This window comes from Podarcis melisellensis (genome assembly GCF_964234715.1).
Source record: "Podarcis melisellensis genome assembly, chromosome: 13".
In the NCBI taxonomy this organism is placed as follows: Eukaryota; Metazoa; Chordata; class Lepidosauria; order Squamata; family Lacertidae; genus Podarcis; species Podarcis melisellensis.
Window position 1 is genome coordinate 24,559,777 of NC_138545.1, and position 18,700 is coordinate 24,578,476.

General features: G+C 45.1%; 1 protein-coding gene across 4 annotated transcripts; it reads left to right on the forward strand.

Annotated features, from left to right (window-relative positions):
- Positions 1–410: 410 nt before the first annotated feature.
- On the forward strand, positions 411–13,831 carry LOC309355415 (uncharacterized protein). Of its 4 annotated transcripts, none has more exons than XM_081886228.1 (11): positions 411–734; positions 2,167–2,226; positions 3,903–3,929; positions 4,822–5,136; positions 5,689–5,799; positions 6,844–7,158; positions 8,605–8,793; positions 9,581–9,895; positions 10,274–11,275; positions 12,291–12,449; positions 12,859–13,831. In XM_081886228.1, the coding sequence occupies exons 2-11, from the start codon at positions 2,199–2,201 to the stop codon at positions 13,260–13,262; spliced, it is 2,865 nt and encodes a 954-aa protein (XP_081742354.1). In that variant the 5' UTR covers positions 411–734; positions 2,167–2,198; the 3' UTR covers positions 13,263–13,831. The 4 variants fall into 4 exon arrangements, with proteins under 4 accessions (XP_081742354.1, XP_081742356.1, XP_081742353.1 ...); XM_081886230.1 differs by lacking the exon at positions 411–734 and adding an exon at positions 873–1,061; XM_081886227.1 differs by lacking the exons at positions 411–734; positions 2,167–2,226 and having other exon boundaries at positions 3,247–3,929.
- The last annotated feature ends 4,869 nt before the right edge of the window (positions 13,832–18,700 follow it).

Genomic DNA, 18,700 nt, shown 5'->3' on the forward strand with positions numbered 1-18,700 from the left:
ATGGAAATTTGCTGTACTGCTTATCTGATGCAGGCTGAAATTTCAGAAGAGTCCAGGGCAGCTCCACATCAGACATATTACACTAGTGTTGCCTTGCAGCCCTTTGAAAAAATAATTTTGGTGTCTGGCACCCTTAGATGGAAGGGACAGTCTTTGATCAGGAATCTACTGCAATAAATTTGAAACTGTGTAGGACATAAGCTGTGAATACTTAGCAGTGCGGGGAAAGGTTCGCTACACATTCTCAAAAGCACTAGTTGATTGCTTCACATGTTCTAGGGCTGACTTTGTAAAACATAAGTCCCAGGGACCAGACTAGGCTGAATAAACTGTGTTGTAAATGTGGTTTGTGTGCACACAATTACCCCAACAAAAGATCCTAGCAACTATGCACTTAACTATATTTTGCTGGTCGTCCTCCCCAAAGTAGCCTGCCGCTGCTCTAAATTAGTCTGGAATGTTTAGCTGTGCGGTGCTGGGTTGCTATGGTTACCAGTTACTGTGCTAGAAACCATGGAACCAACCCAGTAACAGAAATTCTTGTTGGAGCAATGGGTGCATCCCATAAACTAGGAATAGCCACCACGGTCCCCTAGGCTCGCTCAGAGCTGCAGGGCCTGGGTTCGTGTTTCTGGTGGTACCTCCATTGTGATTTACCCCCAACACAACCTGATCTTGACTGTTTCTGTTCTTCTTTTCCTAAATACAAGAAGACCAGCTGCTTCTCTGGGATGGTGGGTGTGACTCATATTTCCTGTGACATGCTTTCCCTGTGGATAGATTTGGCTATTGCTTTGCTGCTGTGCTTCCAACCGGCATCAGTCTACATTTCATCCCTGTGTGGGTGTGAAGATAAGGAAGCTCGGAATATCGTGAAGTGCAGGAACTTCCACAGATCTGTGGGCCTGAAGCAAGGGCCACAGGACCACAACCCTGTCAGAATGGTTTCCATGCTCTCTCATTTGTACTCTTCCCTTCTTCCAAGGAGCGTGTGGCAGCTGACTTGTTGTCTCCCCGTGTTTATCCCACGTTGAATGAACAAGTCAACCACTGTTATCTTGGTGGGTAAGATGCCATTTTATAGATAGCAAACAGAGGCAGAATACTTGCACCAAACCCAGCTCTAATACTTGTGAAATGAGGGTAGGGACAAACAACACGTTGCACACCAGCTTTGCAAAGTGATATTCCAACACTTCTTCCTTTGAAACATAACCGCCAATTCATTTGAAAAGGGCAATGGAAGGGGAAGGGATATTCACCCGAGCTCTGTTCTTCAGTGAAAATGGTGGACCTCTCCCCAGCTGCTGTTTGCCCTCTGAGAAGGGGGAACTGGTCGGGGAAATGGCTGAGGGGAGGGCTTAAGAGTGTGTGTGTCGTTGAATAAAAACAGTTGTGGAACTCATTGGCAAGCAATGGTTGGATTTAATTCAGCAGCATATTAAAGGAAAGGGGCAGTGAGGCCAGAGGTGGAAACGAAGCCACAGGGTGTGGGAGATGTGTCGAGATAGAAAATTAAGATAAATAGGGACAGTGGGAAAGGGTAGAAAAAGCATTTGTGTAAGTTTACTACCTTTTCTCCAGCACATGACAGAAGTTCCAGCAGTGGAAGTTTGGACAGAGGCCTCATGGAAAAACATTCACTTGTGGGATACTGCTAAAGGTGCAGAAGAGGTGCCTGCCTATTCTACAAAAGGTGCAGGGGGGGGCACAAAGTAAGGGATGTGAGATGAAACAGGACTGAGGAAAATGTGCAAGGGATGGCTAGCGAGGTGCGGCTCTGGAAAATGTTTTCACTCTTTCTCCCCACCTCTGCACACAAGTGGACTGGAAATGCAAAAGAAATACTGCATTGAATGAAACTAGGCCTTTACGTCTTTGAGAGCTTATACCTCTTGTAGCCAGAACACACCATTTCAGAAGTGCTACTACCAATGTTGTTCCTTTGAAAATCCTTGCACAAATGTGGCTCTCCCAGGATTGTTGAAACGCCTCCTATCGGTCTCCCCCACTCTGGCTCTTTCCTCTTCCCAGGCTGCAGATTGTAGGCTACATGACCCAGAGCAAGCAGGGGTGTTTCCCACTCTTTTCTGCCTGGCTGACTCATTGCCTGGGTCCTCTGCTGGCAATAAAAAAAGCCTCTGATTTACAGAGTTTCCTTTGCAGCTGACCAGGACGCAGAGCTGGCCACTAAGACAATGCAACAACGCCTCTTGTTTCTTCTAGGTGAGTGTTGCCCTCTGCACAGCCAACCCCAATTCCTGGATGCAACTCTGAATTATATTTTGAACAGCTGATCCTGCCAAGGAGCAGGGGGCTAAGAGTTTCCACCAGCGACATCAGAATTGTGGGGTGTGTTTATTGGGGACTAGGATGTTTGAGTAGGGAATGAGTTCTACTTGAGAAGCATTGAAAAGAAGCCTACTCAGGTCAGTGCAATAGTGTCTGCAACACTGCAGCATAAATGGCATCTTTGCTTTCACAAAGCAGCTCTGCTTGCCTCCCCCACCACCACCTACTTGCACACTGGGAAATCTTTTCTCCATCTAAAATACATGTTGTACATTCATTTGCAATAGTCTGATCTGTATTGGTTTCTGAAACAAGGGACTGTTAGTAAACTGACTGTACAAGTTTACTTTTTTAAAAAGCCTGAAGAACGATGACTCTCATAACGGATCTGGTTGCACTTACACAGAAAAGCTGCAACTCAAGCCTGTTCTGAAACTTTTATTGTTCCCATTTACTGTGAGTGGAGGGATGGAAGAGAAGCAGTGTACTGATATGTTGTGTCCATTTACTGAAATCAAGGTATTACCCCCATAGTTTGAAATCTGCAGAACACGTTTTTTAAAAAGACATTCCCTGTATCTCCCTGAAAGACACGACAGGGACAAGTTCCAGAAAGCAGAGAGGTAGTTTGACCACATTTAGTATAGATGTTAATGGCATTTTATATTTTGTGAAAAGTCCCACATTGGGCAAAATAGTCCTGCATCGCAGGGAGTTGGAATAGATGACCTTCATGATCCCTCCTACAGGCAGGCAGGCAGTTCAGACCCCTGGCAAGAGGGGTCTGTCTTTATTCTGGCTTGTGGCCCCTAACAGATTATCCCACCCCTTGACAGAAGACTCCCCACCACTGATCCATAACTGTGCTCTGAACATGTGAATAACATCCAAAATCCTTCCCTATAGCCTATGTAAGTTAAGAGTACAAAAGGCTGATAAAAGAGTAGTAGGAGTTAAAGAAGCTGGTGTAATGCTCTAGGTATTTTAAAGAGTACTGTATTGGTGAACAGCTGCTTGTGATTGACAGGAGCATTCCAAGGCGGTTGGAGTCTGTTGGAATCAGAGTCCATTGGAGAAGGCCATTGGGCTACCATATTTATTTGCCACCAGTAGCTGCCTCTATCCGCTCCCTCTGGAGGAAGGAAGGAGCCTGGGACCAGGACTCATAAACACCTCAGCACATCCCTAATATTGAGAGCCAACCTTGTCTTTTTTAAAAAAACAGGAGTTAAATAAAGAGTGGAATAGTATCAGTAGTGGCTAGGAGACTCAGGAAAGAAAAGTTAGTGAGATTAGGGTGAGGACAGGGATGGAAGATGCAGAAATAGTCTTTTCAGTTGTGGATAGCCTCAGAGTTTGCTCTTATTTTATAGGAAGAAGTCCCAGGTGGTACTGGTTAATACACATCTTTTTATTTGTTTAACCCTCCAAATATTATTTTCTGGCTCTGGTTCACCCATGGGCATGGAAATGTCTACCTAGAACCATCTCTGCCAGGGCTTGGCAGCCTGTTGTGATCTTGAGAACACAGCCCAGAATGTTTACACCGGTAGAACTAACCTTCCACTTGAGCTTAATCTCATTTGAAACCTCTTGCCTTGTTTTTGCAGTTGCCTTCCTGAGACTTCATGCCACAGGTAAAATGGAAAGGAATTTCTGTCTCTTTCCCCTTTGCTTCCTCCAGTGACCTCCAGGTTGGGAAGATAGGAAGCTTAGCTGCCTTACACCGAGTCAGATAATTGCTCAGTCTAGCTTAGTATTGCCTAACACTGACTGGCAGCTGCTTTCCGGGGCTTCAAGGAGGAGTCTCTCCCAGAACTATTTGGAGATGTCAGGGATTGATCCTGGGAGCTTCTGCATACAAAACAGATTTCCTACCACTGAGCTATGGCCTTTCTCCACAGCCTGAGATGCTATCATCATTCCTTCTATTTTCAATGTTCAGGCCGGAGTGCTTGTGCTGTGCAGGCTAAACAACACCATCCGTGCACTAGATGAATATTTCAGAAGGCTTGCAGAAGTAAAAAACACACCCTCAAAACCCTTAGAAAACAATAACCTAGAAAACTGGATGGGAAGGGGAACTGAATGGAATACGTAGGTAGAGGGCATGGCTGACTGACTGGCACTGTGAACAGGAGAACTCCACACTGCAGCATTTTGTTGCAGGTCCCATGTGTCCTGCATAATTAGATATAGAATAGGCTGACAATTCATTACATGCTGTGCTCCCCGTTATTCTCCAAGGGGGAAACTTCTGTTATTTTTCATTAGTGTGCAAATGAGAATAGCATGTTTACAAACACTATTGATTTGATCTTGCTATAGTTCTGGCCTTGGGGGAGATGGCCTTAAGAGCCAAGGGCATTGTTTAGGAAATCTGCACAAAGGTGAAATCTGACTTGATGATCAGATCAAGAGATGTCAGGATGGGCATGTGGGATATCAAAATTCAGAACTGCCTACTTAAGTGGGAGAAAGAGATAAGACAGGTCTCTCCTTGACTTTGATTATTTCTCCTCCTGGCAGGTTCCTTTCCAGTACGTCTGTCTGGAGGCCCAAGCCTCTGTGCAGGACGGGTGGAACTGTTCCACCAGGGTGAATGGGGGACAGTGTGTGATGACAGTTGGGATTTGCAGGACGCAGCTGTGGTGTGTCGAGAGCTAGACTGTGGGGCTGCCCTTTCAGCACCCCATGGGGCTTGGTTTGGTGAAGGACCTGGACCCATCTGGCTGAATGAGGTGCGCTGCATGGGCACTGAGGAATACCTGCACTCCTGCCCCCATATTGGGTTTCGCAAGCATGTCTGCACCCATGAGGAGGATGCCAGTGCCATATGCTCAGGTAGGAGTCTTGTGATTCAGAAATTTCATCAGATGAACTCTGATGAAAGCTGACTTTCCCACAGAGTTGATTGCTTCAAGCAAACGGGTTGTTGTCACACAGACACATCTTTGTACAGTCCGATTTAAAGCATCCAACAAGAGAAGGATGTTTAAAGATAAATTCAGCACTTGAATTATTGGAAGACATGTTTGTATAAAGTTACATTTGGCTAAACTTGTGGGAGTCGGGGTGAGGCTTGCAGATTCATTAAATGGCCCCTGCCTTTCCTCTGTATAATTCACACTGCTCTGCTGAGTTAAAAATGCCTACCTGCGAACTCCCTTTAATTGAAAGCTCTGCAGTCTCACCTTTTGACAGTATGGGGGAATGCATCCAGCCAACTCTTTAAAATTAAGGCTGCTTGTTGCGATTGGGTCCAAGCATAGAGCTGGATGCAAGTTTAGCTGTTTAATAACTATTGTTCTTTCCCTGAGGAAAAGGGACCTAAGTATTTTGTAGCATACTGGACCAACGAGCACGTTCATTTCTCTCTCTCATCTCCCTTGGCAGCTCAGCGCTTTGCTCCTCTTACCGCCTTCCCCCCTCAACCGGCATACAGATGGGGCAACATGAAAGCAGTAACGACAGCAAGACCACTCATATCTTCTGCACCTGCTGAGGGTGAGTGTGCAGGCATCCCTGAAGTGCACCACTTTCATCGTTTAGCTGAACAATAGCCATCTCTAAAGTAGGGTTAAAAGAGATTGTGGGGATGGGTTCTGGGACCCATTTATTAAATCTTTTGCCATATATTTGCATGGTGGCAGCACTCCTGTTGCGACGCACCTTGGATCAGGTTGCAACCCACTAGTGGGTCCAGTCCCACCAGTTGAAAACCAGTGATCTAAGAAGATCAAGCTTGCTTCCTTTTTCTAGCCCAGCTTTAACCTAGCCTGAGAGCTTCTTCTGCAACATTTTAATGAATTTGTTAAGGCACAGGAGCTGTTTGATTCGGGCACAGGAGCAAAGTGGCAACCATACCAATTTTTTTTATTATTGTGCCAAGTAATCATGGAGAAAAGGGAGAGAGAAAGCGTAGTATGAAAGAAGGAAAAGTCTATTTCTATACTGAATAAAAAGCTATTATTTAGCTCACAGGTGGAGAACCTTTTTCAGTCCATGGACCACATTTGCTCATGGGGAACCTTCCAGGGGCCATATACCAGTAATGAGTGGGGTCAGGGGCAAAACTGGGCGCTTAGCATTGTGCTGGGCGCTTAGCATTGTACATTCCAGACATGAAAACTAAAAAAGTCCGGGCCCCCCCTCACATCTCCATCCAGGTCAATTCAAGATATTATACTTAGGGAAAAAGCAATCAAGGGTATAAAGCAGAACCAGAGAAGGGTAGGTCATAGCCTAGGAAAAGTTCTAGGGGCCCAAGGTGTCCCTTTCCTGCTTTAGTTGCACAATAGTTGTGGGCTTTCATCTAGAAATAAAATGGACAGTGGCATTCAGATCGTGGCTTGGGCTGGAGGCAGTTCAGTTCCACTTGCCTTAAGGTTAGTGGGGTTCAGCATTTGCTTTAGTGCCCAATCAGAAATTTGTACTAATTTTTCTTGAAAAATCAGTTAGGCTGTAAGATGGGAGAACCCCATGCCCCACCTTTGGGCTCTCCAGGTGCTATAGCTTGTGTTAATCTCCTCTCCCCCTTTCCCCCTCCAGGGACCCCTGCTCTACGTCTCGTGGGTGGCAGAAGCCGCTGTTCTGGCCGACTGGAGGTGTTTCATGAAGGGGAATGGGGCACAGTATGTGATGACATGTGGGACCTTCTGGATGTTGCTGTGGTCTGCCGGGAGCTGGACTGTGGGGAGGCGCTGGCAGCACCAGGCGGTGCCTTCTTTGGTGAGGGGAGCAGTGTCATCTGGTTAGATGATGTACAGTGCCAAGGAGAAGAGTCAATGTTGTCGGAGTGCCATACCAGCCTTTGGGGGACAACCAACTGCCGACACAGTGAAGATGCTGGGGCTGTGTGTTCTGGTGAGAGAACTCTAACATTATTTACACTTAATCATTCAGACTTCGGAGGAAATTCTGAGAATTCTAGTTTTGTGACGATTCCAGAGGCTAGGAATCTCAATCATCCATCCCTTAGCATCCATCCCAATAGCAATTTCCAGGATCAGTTGGATGAAGCCATGAGTTATAAAGCTGATGAAAGATATGAGTTATAAAGCTGGTGTAGATATACCATTGGTATACAGTGGTACCTCCAGCTACAAACTTAATTCATTCCAGAGGTCCGTTCTTAAGCCGAAACCACTTGTAACATTTGGCACGCTTTCACTAATGGCACCTCCAACTGCTGCTGTGCTGCTGGCGTGCAACTTCCACTCGCATCCCGGGGCAAAGTTTGCAACTGGGAGCATCTACTTCCAGGTTAGCGGGGCTGGTAACCCGAAGCATTCGCAAGGAGGACGGTATGCAACACGAGGTTCCACTGTACTCTGGCCATGGAAAGGTAGCATTTCTCTTACTATGAAAATTACTTCTCATTTGGTGTGTGGATGTCTCCAAGTGAGATGTGTTTCTCCTGTTGCTCATTAAGACAGGAAACCATGTTGAATGCTCTCTCTTCCTGTTGAAGCCTCAGTTCCATGGCTGAGCTAAATTCTCTCTCTCTCTCTCTCTCTCTCTCTCTCTCTCTCTCTCTCTCTCTCACACACACACACACACACACACACACGTGTATGTATAAGCAACAGAAGAGATTGTAGAAGAGTATGGGCTCTGGCAAAACTGGATGTCAATATAAGGAACAGTGTGAAATAACCACTATTAGGATGTGACCTGTGCAACAACTTTCACAGTAAGACCAATGCTACCTTTTCCTTTAAGTATTGGATATCTCACAGTGAGGTGTACTAAAGCTAATGATATATTGGATGGGAAATTAAGTGTCTTCTGCCATGGCTATTACATTCTTGTCTCAAGCTGTTCATACTTCTTAGACACTTTTTGTTATCTTGACCACAGGCTGTTAGTAAGTGGTCAGAGACTATAGTCCTATATTCCTGGTATGTGCTGATCCCAGAGTGTTCTTCCACACTCAGGTCATGCTTGCACTATGGGCACTTGACTGAGTGCTGCTTCTTATAATTCTGAGATTAGGAACCTCAGGCTTGGTCATGTGTCTTCTCTTCAGCCAGTTTTGTTTTGCAGTATTGGAATACCAGACTTCAACAGGAATACTGAGGCTTCAACAGGAAGACAGAGTTGAGAAATTCCTCTGAAGCAAATGGTTTTCTGCCTTCCCAAGCAACAGGAGCAACCCATCCCACTCAAAAACATCCAGCACCCAAGGGAGAAGCTAATGATTATACCAGTATTAATTCTGCTCTAAATTATTGTGTAGGGCTATGGTTGCACTGAAGCTTCCTTTGTATGTGCTGTGTCTGTGTCACATGGTGTATAATCTCCTCACAGGTGAGATGCCCCTGGCCATGGTGGAAGAGCATGTGGCCATGCTCACAAGGACATTGGCACCCCAGAGGCGCCGGTATGTACCCCCTAAAAGAATTCCCCGTCCTACTCAGCCTACAGGGAACCAAGAAGCAACTGTAGCTAATGAAGCATTACAAATAGAGAAGAGCCAAAAGGAAGCAGTGCCAGATGGTGAGTAGCAAAGAGAGGTAGGTGTTTATGTCCATCATTGACTCCCAGGCAATTTGCACAGGTGCTGTTTCTTGTTTGGAATGGGGGTGCCAATATAATTAACAACTATGAAAACACAATCTAAGTGACCTTAGATATTACATGGCAATGTATTTTGCAGCTTTGCTTCAACAACCCCCTTAAAAAGGGAGCAGAGATTGAGTCACTGGTTGAACTTCAAATGAAGAATTATGAAACAAAATTCAATTGTGACATCTCAGTGCTCAAGGAAGTTATCACATTATACAGCATGTTTTACTTGTTTTATGGCCCCCTTGAAAACATGAGTGAAGGTCAAGTTGAAACATACCTGCTCCCCCACCTGCTGCTACCTAAGCAAACAGGTACAACTCCATTTTCATTTGAGTAAATGACAAAATTTGGGGAAATGCAATCATGGATCTTTCACATGGCATCTAGTTTTGTCTTGAAGTGCTTTCAGGCGACATGGGCTGCATAGTCATGGTATCCGGATTCCTTGCAATGATACTGTGTTTAGATTTTTATTTATTTGTGCTTGTTGTAATTTGTTTTAGTGTTTATACTGTGGCTGTAAGTTGCTTTGGGTCACTTTTGTGAGAAAAGCGATATCCTCATTATAAAAAATAGAGGCCTTTGGGATTCACTAGCATGAACTGAGAACCTCAAAGGGAAGGACCGTGGTTTACAAGTGAGAGATCTGTGATGCAAGGACTTTTAACTCCTCTTATCCTATAAACATTTCCCCTTCATATGCTTTTAAACTCAGGCCAGTGGCAGGTGCGGCTGCAAGGAGGCCCTGGATCCTGTGCTGGACGGGTAGAGGTTCTGTATCAAGATTACTGGGGCACAGTATGCGATGATGGCTGGGATCTGGTTGACGCAGCAGTGGTGTGCCGTGAGTTGGGCTGTGGGGCCCCTCTTCTCAGCCCTGGTAATGCAAGATATGGGCCAGGATCTGGACCTATCTGGTTGGATGATGTCAACTGCACCGGGGCAGAGTTCACTCTACAGAATTGCCGCTCCCAGCCGTGGGGGACACATAACTGCAATCATCATGAAGATGCTTCAGTCATCTGCACAGGTAGGGAACAACTCAATTTACCAGCTGATTCCCAGTCATGTTCTGTGAGTCCATTTGCCTGGTTCCTAAACATTATAAGATATGCCATATTTAGGAGAGAGAACCCTGAACTTGTGAATAAGCCAATAATAGAAAATTCAATGTCCTTGGGGGGGGGGGGGGAGCAGTAACAATTTCAAATGGGCTAAACCCAGTTTCATTCTGGAGACTCCAGTAAACACCTTATGGCAGCTTAATTGCTGTGGCTTTCCATCTTGGGAATCTATTTAGATGAGGGTGCTGAGAATTCTCCCTGCACTGCTATAATTCCCCACCAAGAAGAAATGACTGTTAAAGTACTTTTAGTCTGTGACGTAGGAACACCTTCTGTATTTTCAGACAGGTGGAAGCGTCTGTCATTGCCAAACTCATCAAGCAATTCAAAGATAGCTGCACCTGCTACAACCATGAATCCAGGGCAAGGAATCTTGGATGTGGCTGAAACCAGCACAACTACTCAGGAGTTTTCAGCCAGCTGGGAGCTAGAGTTCCCCGAAGCACCAATCCTAAGCACACAAACTGTGGAGCTCGAACTGGAAAAGGAGCAAAAGCAAGCAAGCCCCTTCAACAGAATTGAAACAACCACTAATACAGAAGCCGTGCAGCACATCCAAGAGATGGAATCAAGCAACACTCCAAAGATAGAACCATCCTCACAGGAAAGGGGACAAGAGCCCATTTATGCCTCAGTTGAATCTCTGCCAACCTCAGCCACACTGGATCTGGTATCTGAAAGAGAAACAGAGACAATAAGCCTGTGGAATATAGATAAAGCAACACTTAATCTAGAAATCCTGCAGCATGTTCAGGGGACAGAGTCTACCAGCACTCCCAATACAAGACCACAAACACATGAATCGGGACTAACCCCCACCCCCTCCACAGCTGAGTTTCAGCCAACCTTAGCCATGCAGGAACTGGAATCTGAGGAAGAAACAGCAACAACAAGCCCAACAGGAACAGAACTGCCCATAGTTGCACCAGGCCTAACACTTGCAACAGAGGTAGTGCAGTCTAAGCACTGGGACATTGCATTTAAAGCGCCCTCAGTACAGAAGGTAGAACTTACCAATCCCACAGCTACAGATCAGCCTACCACTTCCACATCAGTTCAGGAACCTGAAAGAGTGAATGTAATTGATAATGTAGTAAAGGAACTGTTTCTGTTCTCAAATGTCTTGAAGGCTGCAAGAGAGATGGAATTGTCGGCAGCCACACAGAATGCACCATCTGTAAACCACATGGAATCCATAAACCACAAATCTTCACATTCTGAAGAGAACACAGATCAGAAGCAACAAGAGGAATCAAACACATATTCCCATACCATCGGGCCCACAGGTGAGTAGCTGCCTCAGTGTCAGCTCCAGGATTTTGAGGGGCCTCAGGTAAAGTATCTTCATTTGGGCCCCTCTAGTCAAATAGTGTGGACAGTGGTTGTTCCTCATCATTCTCACCACCAGAGGGAGAGAGCAGGAAGGTAAACTGGAGGATGAGCAGAAGCTGCCCAAAGGTTCACCTGCCTGTCTTTTCCCTCTGAAGCAAAATCTCAAAGAAGAGGAGATTTACAAGAAAGTCAGTTGGTAGATGGGTGGCTGGCAGCAGATCCACCTCTTTCCCCTCCTTTGCCTTCAACCTGTTTGCCTGGCAAAGGCTGCATACACACAGTACATTTAATGCACATACATTCTCCTCCAAGCTTTGTAGCTTTGTAAGGGTAAATTACAATTCTTGGGATTCGAAAGGAGGGGGGAGATGATAGCATATTTTAAATGTGTGATGTGTGTGCAACCCAAGGGAAAAGGCAGGTGAATTGCTGGAAGAGTAGGAGGAACATAAAATGTGGTTAGTTCTGCAATGGTTAATTGTTCACTTACTCTGTATTTTCTCCCCTCCCAAGAGAGGAAAGGTGAGCAGGCTGCTGCTGCTATGTAGCATTTCTCCCTCTGCACCCCTCCTCGCAGTGACAGCAACTGTAGAGACTCTATTAGCTGTCTGTGGTGGGCTCCTGCCTGAGCATGGATGCTGGTAGACACCCAACCACATGAACTTCTTATATTATGCCTGAACTGCTTATTAGGCAGGAACATACCTTCCCCTTAAGCTCTCTCAGTTGGTGTGGGTTAAAGGTGAGCCCCAGCTCTCTGTGAATGAAGAATGTTTTGTATAATATCCTCCAGAAACCTATGCAATTGCCAGACTTTCTTGGCAGGCAAGTTGATGGAGAACGGGCCTGAGATAGCCTCAGCTACCCTCCTAAGATCAAACATACCCTGCTCTTTTTTTGGGGGGGGGGTGTTATTTAACTCTGCTGCTCATTTAATGTTACCACATTCTCCCTCTCCATTTGCACCAGAGCCTACCATTGCTCCCAAAAGTGTCTTGACCACTTTGGCTGAAACAGATGTTCACGATACGACTGTTCTGCTCCAAAGTACAGTGTCACATACAGTTTCTATGGATGGGCTGCTTGAGGATAGTATGGTGAGCTCAGGAAACACAGAAAGAGGAGCTGGTAAGTATCAGAGACAAAGCTTCACTGCTGAGGCTAAGAAAAGGGTCTTACTTTGAAGGCCTCTTCCCAAACCGCAGAGCATCGTTAACAATTTCCACACATTCTATAGCTGTCAAAAGTTCAGAATTGGGTCTCACTTACCTCACTGGCCATGTTTAAGTCCAGTAGTCAGGGATGGCACTTCCTCCTGGACAAAGTCAGTTTTCACAGAAGAATTTCCTCCTTTTATATACCTTTGGCTATGCTTATTGATCATAGTCACAAGCTATGGCCATTGTGTTTTTGTAGTTTAGTTGACCACATAACATGCAAACACACCACCTTGGGGGTACTCCTTACTGGCTACTGGGGTGATGGTGTCAAGGCACAATACAGTCATTGGTTATTTTCTGTCTCTCCGAATACATAGGTACCACCTCCGCACCAGGCTTGATTGAAGCACCAGGTCCAAACACCACTTTGCCTGAATCTGTAACCCACACTGCTACAGTTAGCGAGTCACCCTCGGACTTCCCTTTTAGACAGGACTCAAGGGGAAAGGATCAAGGCTGTTGCTGTTCACCACCTGGCCTGGAAAACTTGGTCCATGCAATGACAGGTCTCCGTGGGGAACTAGGCTCCCTCTCTACTACCATTCAACATCAGGGCTCTCAACTAGAGGCTCTTGCCCGCAGTCTGGCTGAGCTGGCAGCTTCTGTGAACCATCTTGTGGGGGTGCTGCCTACCTTACTGCAGCCAGCAGCTGCCCAGTCCTCCTCAGCTCAAAATACGCAGGACAAAGGCCAAATGCATAACCAGCTGCCCTTAAAATGAAAATAGGACTTTCTATAAGGAAAGGAAGTTGCCTCTCAAGCCAACTAAAGTCAAACTTCTGCTATGAGGTGAGCCCACCTCCCATGAAATCCCATTAAATATGCCATAAGCAGAGGTCACACATGCTACAAAAAGGTACTGTAGGAGACCTCCACCCCAATGGTTATGGGGTTTTGCTTGACCTATTTATAAGCAGTTAACTAGAAAAATGTGCTGAGAATGGTAAAATTGGGAAACATTGCACAGTTCACAGGAGGCTGCATGGTCTGAAATCCGGAAGTCAAACGAATTTGTAGATTTTTTGGAAAATGAACATGATATAGCAATTTCAAAGGTAAAAATGCAGAACCGATTATGATTGGGTACTAGATTCACTGGGTACTAGATTGCGCTAAGAAAAATGTTCAAATAAGTGTTTGTATAATTGCTTACATTGATGTGTGGTGGCCTGATCAGTATTATCTTCTAAAATATTTTGGATTTTAGCATAAGCCTTCATGAATTCTCCATTCATTTGTTTGTGTAGGCTGGTCATTGAACCTTTCTATGTAATAAACTGTTGAATTTTGTGTGATCATTCCTGTGCAAAATGGGAGGAACGAGTAGAGAAGGCTGGAAAGGGCAGGAGCCAAGCACTAGGTGTATTCTTTTTGGTAATACTGTATATCCACTGTCTCAGAAGTAAATTCCTGAAATGACCACGAGATGTCATCACAATGTCATATAGACACAACCCAAGAACCATAACTGAAATCCCTTCCATACTTGAAAATCCTCTTCCCCCCAGTCAATTTGATCAGTTAAACCTACTCCTAATGAAACTACTACAATAGTGTAAGAAGTCACTTAGAGGGATGATTTTAGGAGAGAAGCTGACACCTTCACTAATGTCTGAATCTGTTAGACAAAACTCTGCGATAATAAACAATTAAATTATAACCATTATGCTTACTTTGGTAAAAATAAAATAAAAAGATGTATCCAATACATTAGAATTAGGAGTTTTGCTGGTGATGTCAATAAGGATGATAAATGGTATCGTTATCATAAATAAACAAAATTTCACACTTGCCACATGCCACGGTGTTCGTATGGCCTCTGGGTCAGGGACCTAATCTCCCCCCCCCCTTATGCTACTTAATAAAGCCCCATGCATTTTAATGGAGAAAATATTCAGAATTTAAATTTTAACAGAGAAGGGTGACCAAGATGATCAAGGGTCTGGAAGCCAAGCCTTATGAGGAACAGTTGAAGGAGCTGGGTATGTTTAGCCTGGAACAGAGGAGACTTAGAAGAGATATGATAGCCATCTTCAAATATCTAAAGGGCTGTCACATGAAAGATGGAGCAAGCTTGTTTTCTCCTGCTCTGGAGGGTAGGACACAAACTAATGGCTTCAAGTTACAAGAAAGGCGATTCCAACTAAACATCAGGGAGAACTTTCTGACAGTAAGAGCAGTTCAACAGTGAAACAGGCTCCCTTGGGAGCTGGTGGACTCAGCTTCATTGGAGGTTTTTAAGCAGAGATTGGATGACCATCTGTCATCATGGATACTTTAGTTGAGATTTCTGCATTTCAGGGGGTTGAACTAGATTACCCTTGGGGTCCCTTCAAAATTTACAGTTCTATGCTTCTATGATTGTAACAGATTAAAATAAACTTCCTTCATTCAGAGGCAATATAGTACCGATTTATAGAAGCTGGAGACTTTTCCAGGTGACATTTAGTTCACTGCTGTTGAAGGTCTGCTAGACATTTTGTCTGTTCTAACAAAGGAGGGTGGTATCTTCTTGGAGGCGTTGCTTCTGCCGCTTGCTCCAATAAGCACGGCTTATGCAAATTAGCTGTAGAATCTTAGTCCCTATGAGTTGGAGGAAAACTGTCTTTTCCTAGTTCCAGCCTTCACAGTGGTCTGAGACCATTTTGGCACCATTGTCTTTTTGTGGTGCATAGGTGCCAATTGTAGGCAAAAAAATGGTGCTTGTCCACACTTCCACTTGTCCTAAGGCTGCACAGCATGGGCACTTTTGCCTTTGTTCCACAACTTTCCCCCAGAAAACCCGCTCTTTAGTACTAAAGCAGAGCAAATTGGTGTTTGCTCCAACTCAGTGGTAAAGATTGGGCTTTCCTGGGGGGAAGTGGTGGGACAAGTGCAAGTCTGGAGGAGCCCTGAATCTACTGCCCACAGTAGTTGCTTCACAGCAAAGTCAGATAGCAAGACAGTTTATTCATTCTCCAAGTCTTTAAAGGTGTTGGTGTCAATGTATTCCATCTGTGTAGTCTATGTATTCCATTTTTTCAATGTCATTCACACAGTGTTCTTATCCAAGTGTATCCTGATCTGCAGATAGGGTCACATTACCCAACTGTGGACATACTGAAGCATTGTGCGGGCAAGGTTTTGCTTTTTATATGTGTTGTGTAAAAAAACTACACCCCCTACTTCTGTTGTGGGTTGCTGGTAGGTCTGGGCATGTCACACACACGTTTAATTTTTGTTTTCTTGCTATTCTGTGAAAGTCTGGTATATTGGAAAACTTGCATCTCATTTACAGTGGTACCTCGGGTTAAGTACTTAATTCGTTCCAGAGGTCCATTCTTAACCTGAAACTGTTCTTAACCTGAAGCACCACTTTAGCTAATGGGGCCTCCTGCTGCTGCCACGCCACCGGAGCACAATTTCTGTTCTCATCCTGAAGCAAAGTTCTTAACCTGAAGCACTTTTTCTGGGTTAGCAGAGTCTGTAACCTGAAGCTTATGTAACCCAAGGTAAAGGTAAAGGGACCCCTGACCATTGGGTCCAGTCGTGACCGACTCTGGGGTTGCAGCACTCATCTCGCTTTATTGGCCGAGGGAGCCGAGGGAGCTGGCGTACAGCTTCTGGGTCATGTGGCCAGCATGACTAAGCCACTTCTGGCGAACCAGAGCAGCGCACAGAAACGCCGTTTACCTTCCCGCTGGAGCGGTACCTATTTATCTACTTGCACTTTGACATGCTTTCAAACTGCTAGGTTGGCAGGAGCAGGGACCGAGCAACGGGAGCTCACCCCATCATGGGGATTCGAACCGCCAACCTTCTGATTGGCAAGTCCTAGGCTCTGAGGTTTAACCCACAGCGCACCCGAGGTACCACTGTATAAAACATATAAATCCCCCCCAACTGGTACACCAATACTTGCTTGAATGCCCCACAAAAGTTGAGATTCTTGCATTGCAAGGTGTTGGGACTCGATGACCCTCAGGCTCCCTAGCTGAGAGGTAGCAATCGGAGTTCAGAATGAAGTTTGCTCTTGGAGACTAGACAAGCCATATGATTTTTGCTCTAACCATGGTAACAGGATATGAACATCAGAGGGATGACATCACAATGTAGGCAAGAATGCTAATGGCATCACAATAGCATAGGTGACATCTGAGTATGCTACTGTTACAACCCCAAGGTTGCACTTTGCTACTAGGTCAGTCCTTTCAAGTTGTCACAAAAAACCAGGCAGGATCTCAATCAGGGTGGCCCAACTTTTGACACCAGGTGGGCCACAAAAGTACTTCAACAAGGAACCTATGGGCCACACACTGCTTTGTTGTGGGCCTGTGAGTGGGGAGGGGTAGGGAAGCAAGGCACACACCCAGCCCTTGTTCTGCCTCCCCAAAGCTGGCTATGCTATGCGAGGTACCAGGCTTTGGGAAGGAGGTGTGAGGCTTTTGCAGGGTCCTAGAACCCTATCATCTCCTTCCTAAAGCTGAGAAAGTGCTAACTAGGCTTTGGGAAGGTTTTGATATTCTGGTTGGCTAAGGTATTGCCAGGCAGAGGGCTTTCTTGGTAGTGGTGCCCGTTCTGTGGAAAGCCCTCCCATTAGATGTCAAGGAAATAAACAACTCTCTGACTTTTAGAAGACATCTGAAGGCAGCCCTGTTTAGGGAAATTTTTAGGGAAGTTTTTAATGTTTGATGTTTTATTGCTTTTTGTTGTTGTTGTTGGGAGCCGCCCAGAGTTTTTTGTTGTTGTTGTTGTTGTTGTTGTTGTTGTTGTTATTTCCAGCCCTGCCCCTGCTCCCCAGTGGGTCAACATTGATATCAAGATTGCCTTACAGATTTTCCGTCAGGTTCTAGCTCTAACTGACTTAAATGTCTCATCTGTGCTGGGAATGCAAAAGGAACGGTGGGGTGGGGTGCCATGTTGGCTTTGAACACATCCCATTGACCCTCTACTGAGGACTCCGTCAGCTGCATTATATTTAGCACAGTGATTATAGAATGAGAGGCGTGTCAGGTGCAGCTGCTGCCCAGGGATGGGAGGGAGAAGAGAGGTGCTAATTTATTCCGTCACGGGTTGGGAGTGGCAGCCCAGGTGCCATGAGAGACCCTGATAAGGACAGAGCTGCTGTTCAATGAGCTGGTGGCCCCACGGGGGCCTCGCACCTGACCCCATTATGTAAGCGCTCATTAACAACTAATCCCGCCACCTGTCCCAGCCTTGAGGGAACCAGAGGGGCATGTTGTGGCATGAAGTCCATGGCACTGCACACTCCAAGGACATGTGCAGCGGATAGGTTTGGTGTCCTAAGCGCCGCTCCCAAAGGGGTCCTGTATATGAAAAAATCCAAAGTAATGATTTACAGTAATCTTCCTCTATATGTGGAAGTAATGGAACGAGTTCTAGAATAGAGCATATTATTTTAAAAATAGATTTTCATTATTATTTTATATTTTCAGCTCCTTGGAGGCTTAAAATGTTAATTTTTGCCTATGTAATTTCTGTAAAGCACTATGTACACTGGTGGTCCTTATTAAGCATATTAATTGCAGGTGTTTTTTCCAGGAAAACCTAAGCCCTAACTAGGAACGGCTGAATCTGCCAATCTCTCAGTTTCTCATTCTTCCAAACTTAATTTCAGTGACTCACATTTCCAAATTAGTTCATGGTTGTTGTTTTAAGTCCTTATAAAAATTCATAGCATTTTAGTGTGAATTTCTTCTAATATACATACACACACTTGCATGTAGCTTTGTATACATTATTGCAAGGTGATTTTCCCTAATATAATGCATTTTTCTATGTTATTTTCATTAATATATGCATTTTTATGTACACTTTCCCCTAGTCTATGCATTTTTGTACACATCAGTTGGCTGGAGAGTTGAACTGCAAAATACAGAGAATTTCTAAGAGCAGCAATGTCCCTGTTCCTGTGTTGTTTCACAAAGTGCAAATTAGGTAAAGGTAAAGGGACCCCTGACCATTAGGTCCAGTTGCAGATGACTCTGGGGTTGCGACACCCATCTCACTTTACTGGCCGAGTGAAATGACGTACAGCTTCTGGGTCATGTGGCCAGCATGGTGAACCAGAGCAGCACACGGAAACACCATTTATACCTTCCTGCTGAAGCGGTACCTATTTATCTACTTGCACTTTGCGTGCTTTCGAACTGCTAAGTT